This window comes from Gymnoscopelus microlampas (genome assembly GCF_963454915.1).
Source record: "Gymnoscopelus microlampas genome assembly, chromosome: 9".
NCBI lineage: Eukaryota > Metazoa > Chordata > Actinopteri > Myctophiformes > Myctophidae > Gymnoscopelus > Gymnoscopelus microlampas.
The window spans coordinates 16,695,574-16,700,573 of record NC_139946.1 but is presented as its reverse complement, the minus strand read 5'-3'; the positions used below and the strand labels follow the sequence as shown (position 1 = coordinate 16,700,573).

The 5,000-nt window shown below is 42.5% G+C and overlaps 1 protein-coding gene across 3 annotated transcripts in view; it reads left to right on the top strand.

Moving 5' to 3' along the window:
* Window positions 1-5,000, top strand: part of LOC311052268 (adhesion G protein-coupled receptor D2) — a 156,828-nt gene that overhangs the window by 90,195 nt on the left and 61,633 nt on the right. For all 3 annotated transcript variants that reach the window (XM_084067158.1, XM_084067159.1, XM_084067157.1), the window contains one exon: window positions 1,085-1,307. In XM_084067158.1, the coding sequence (XP_083923284.1) occupies window positions 1,085-1,307 (223 nt within the window). The remainder of the gene's footprint in view (window positions 1-1,084; window positions 1,308-5,000) is intronic.

Genomic DNA, 5,000 nt, shown 5'->3' with positions numbered 1-5,000 from the left:
TATGGTCATTATTTACCATGTGAACTGGGGTGAAGTGGAGTTTGACGTGGCGTGTTGTATAATACATGTCATATGTGTTTTTATTCTGCGTGCTTTGACTGTGTGGCCTTTATTGTCTCTACGTTTTGCACCCCGTCCGTCTGTCCTTCTGTCCGTCCATCCGTCTGTCCGTCTGTCCGTCTGTCTGTCCGTCCGTCCTTGGTTCCGTCTGTGAACAGCTAATCTCTGGCACCGTTGGCTTGATCGCAAAAAAACAGTGCACACACTCCCTGGATGCCAGAGCCGAACATCTGCCCCAAATATTTCACATGGGCCTGTTATAGCGCCACCAGAAGGCCGATTTTTGCAAAGCACAATTTTTGACTACTCCTACAGATTTTGTCAAAAAATCACACAAATCGGTACACAGTATCTCTATAGTCATTAAACAAAATTGGTCTTTCAGATTTTTCATATTCCATCCTGATTGGCTAAGATTGGCTTCCAAAGTTTGTCTCAAATCATGAACACAGCGTGCGATTTCCTTGAAATTTTGGTGGTGCTATAACAGGCCGATTCATGTTTTGCGCACTCCCTAAAGGCAAGGAAAAAGCTCAGACCTGCCTTTTTGATTGACATCTAAAGCTTGCAGAGCTTCGCACTACGTTGAGGAACAAATGCCACCCTTTTAACATTGCCCTATTATAGCGCCACCCGGAGGCAGATTTATGAAAAACATTTTTTTATAGTACTCCTACAAAGTTTGTCCAAACATCACGTAAATTGGTGCAAATTATCTCTATAGTCAAGTGATCAAGATGGATCCATCTGATTATTCATATTTCATCCTGATTGGCAAATTCGGAACATTGCTGGCCCACAAAAGCCTACCTGACCTAGCACTTTTTCTAGTTATATGTGTGTGTGTGTGGTGCATGTTTATGGGCGATTGGTGCTGCAGAAAAGAACACATTTGTTTATCAATCATATTACTGTATCATTTCATGGTATCTTACCTCAACACATCTTGTCCTGTCTTTTCTCCTCTCCTCTCTCCCTGTATTTCTCCCATTAACTCCTCCTATGTGTGTGTTGGTTGGTACAGAACTGTGCCAGCTCTCGGCCGTCCAGCTCTGTCACCAGTGGCTCGCGTCCTGCCAGCTCCCCTCTGCCGGGCCCCCAGGGGCCCCACACGCCCAGCCAGGATGAGGAAGAGGAGGATGAGGCCTGCTCACTGTCCACCCCCACTACCAGCACCACCACCTCCTCCACCTACTACCAGCCCAGACACCACACCACTGCCCTGACGGAGGAGCACACATCCAGAGGTGAGTGGATGCTGCTGGTCAGACTGTCTGTCTGTCTGTCTGTCTGTCTGTCTGTCTGTCATATAACCCAAGACCGGAGGCTGATTCTACAAATGCCTTCTAAATTAATCAAACATTCTCGTGCCAAGGACCACCAAATTGATGTTTGGCCAGGGACTCCAATTTGAAAATGTTTTGTGCCAGGGACCCCAGAAGAGAAGATTTGTGTTAAAAAATGCTAAATGATTCAAAATGTTTCAAACACTTTCAAGATTTTTCTAATATTTTCAAAAATAGCAGATGTACAAGTTCGCAGCGTGGCACGAAGTGACGCGCTGTGAGCTTGTATATCTGCTATTGTTGAATAGCCAACGGTAAAATCTAATATGACACAGATGCTTTCCTGTTTTTAATGGGTTAATGATCAATTTACGTTAAGATTTCACAACACAATCTTTACCACTTTCAACCGGCAGTCCCTATTTTGGCCATGTCATTATAGGGAAGAATATTCGATTTTTTAAAGATTTTCAACTTAAAAAATAGCAAGCTCACAATGCGTCACATCACAAATGGTAAATGGTACATTTATATAGCGCCTTCATCCAAAGCGCTTTACAATGTACATTACATTCTCCCATTAACACACACACACACCGACGGCGGAGGAAACCATGCAACCTACTCATCGGGAGCAGTTAGGGGATCAGTGTCTTGCTCAAGGACACTTCTACACTAACTCAGGCGGGCCGGGGATTGAACCTGGATCCTTCTGTTTCCCAAATGGCCGCTCTACCCCCCTGAGCCACTGCCGCCCCCTTACATCATGACATTGTGAACTTGTAGATGGGCTATTTTTAAAACGTTTAAGTAGTACATACTAAGTGGTTAGTAGTGGAAGCATAGATAACAATCTCAAACATTTTTGTCCTTTTTATGAACATTATTTTTCAGTTTGGAGACACCGGTAGTAGGCTTTTCATCTATATCCCAAAAGATTAGATTTATTTACAACAATAATAACAACAACAACAACAACAATAATAATACATTATATGAACCCACCCTGAAATCAGGGTGAAACTGAAGTGAATTGATTCCCAACACAGACTTTTTCTCCCATGTGAAATATTGTAAGTGACGGATGAAAATGGACCCTGACAAACATGTCGCGCTCCGTGTCACCTTGACTGGTGTCACATGGAAAGAGTCATGTGGAAAAGACCTCGCTGCCACTGCAAAAAGAACAACTACGGTTGGAACTGTGGGACTTTTTTACATAACACGTCTGAATGAGAGAAATATTTAGACTGGCGTGTGTATTTTTCCCCACCATGTGTCTCCATTCTTTGAAATACGCTGGCACCTGTAACCTTGTCTTTTCAACACTTTCCACACTTGAAAAGTGGCAGTTTGGACTTTAAAGGATTCTGAATGTCATCGGGTTGAATACTTAAAATTCAATTTAACTTCCCTCGGTTTCGGTTGGAACTTTGTAGGAATGTATCTGATGCTGTGTGTTTTATGGCACTATAATAGAATGTCATACAAGAAGCGTGTTGAATATGAAAAATAACTTATTGCTGCGCTATTCATTCACTGCTCCCGAAAGAAAATCATTGTTGGACCTTGATTAAAAAGGGAATTTTCACTCAAAACATAATTCTTTCATTGTGAGACACACATTAAACAGTGTCAATAGCAGATTTTGTCACACGTGGTAGTAATGCATCATTCTGTCACTCTGTCCTCTAAAATGCCTTCAAAACATAAACATGAAACATAATTTCGCACACAGAAAGCTGCAAACAAGTTCTGCAATACTTTTCAGTTTGTCACAACTCTTTATACAGTATTATCAAACCCATATCTATAGCTATTATTTTGTTTTGAAGATCATACATAACTTCATATACGGTAGCACAGTGATTCTAAACCTAAAATAAACATGCTCTGAAAATGCACACGGCCCACCCAACCGACCACTTAAGTAGGCAGATGGGTGGGCCGCGAACGCTTTTAAGATTTTCAAGTGGGCCCTTGTCCATGAAAATGCTGAGAAGCAGACGCACATTTCAAAGCCAACCAAATTGTCATATAAAAGGAAATGACTCAATCACATATCTGTAATTGCTTTGCACAATTCACTTAACAGCGGCCCTGTCATCCCCCAAAACCCACATAACAGATTTGACTCAATTATGTTTTTCTGTCTTTGTGGCTGCCCTAGTGTAGCGGTTAGAGCACGTGCCGTTAATGCGGAAGGTCGTGGGTTCGATGTCAGCATGGTAATGCGGTTGCAACTGAAATGGGTTCAGATCTGAGCCAAGTCGCCTGTAGGAGGCGCGTCTGAAGCCTGTCCTGGACAAGAGTCTCCAGACGTAAAAACAGATGATGATGATGTTTTTCTGTCCCCTCCCCCCCCACTATAGTAGTCTTGTGTAGCCAGACAACTATTCCACAATCTTTGAATGCTATATAGAGTCTGGAACGCTGAGAAAGGAAGCTGCCATCTGTTTGTGTAATTTCCATTCACGAAAATATATTTGAAAATATCTTCAAAAATGTATTTCTGTGTGTGTGTGTGTGTGTGTGTGTGTGTGTGTGTGTGTGTGTGTGTGTGTGTGTGTGTGTGTGTGTGTGTGTGTGTGTGTGTGTGTGTGTGTATCTGTCTCTGGAGCTAATGTCGTAAACCACTGGACCTGACCAGTACCAATGTTTTATGCATGCGTCACGTTTTGGCCTATAACTGAACCGTAGGTGGTTCAATCAAAATGTTTTTCCTGGATTCCTTGGATCATGACGCAAGTCCCCATATAGGCCACGACCATTTCCCCTAAACTATATTTTCCAACATTTAGCGTTTTTTCTAAAAACACTCATTTTTACTCTTAACCGAACACAAATTGCGACACTTTATCTCAGGAGTCACGTGATAAACATGTGTCATGCTGTTTTGTGATATTCCATTCCAAATGGCTATGATTGGTTTACAAAGTTAGCAGGAGGGGCCTATTTTTACAACACATTGTCAGATCGACCCCAACATTGAATCACATATTGTGGGGCCTCCTGCACAATGCAGAGCCAAAACTGATTTCACTTTGATCCATGGGGGTTTAAACCAGTCTTCACCAAATGAGGTACACATGATCTTGTGAGCCATGTGACAATGAGGGTCAAACAGCTTTTTGATATTCCTCTTTTTTTCATACATGTATATCATGAACACGACATCCAATCAACCCCAAATTGGAATCGCATGTTGACTACCCTCTAGAGCTCACCTTCACTATACAGCAGAGAGTGCACCCTTTTCTGGCATCATTCTCAGGCCAAAATATCAAAAATAAAATCTAATAGGAGGAGTGTAGCAAAACATTCAACACTTTGGTGCCACACAAGATATAATCTAAACTAAATGATTGCTAACTCTGAGAGTGAACAAGTGTTACTATGCATTGGACACTCTCAGTTTACCGATGCATAGTAAACTGGGAGTACTGCTCTAGGGGGCAGCTAGCAGGCCAAACCCTCCAAGGCATTATGCAGTGTAGCTCCGGGTGAACTCTCATAACAATAAACAGACCCCCAGCTTCAGCATGACTCCATGACCCCAGCCACTAGTGTTGTTGCCAAGTCTGCTTATTATAAGCGACTTGGGGCTTGTCTCTCTGTCGCTTATAAATATTGCTAGTTGCGGGTTGGGTTGGG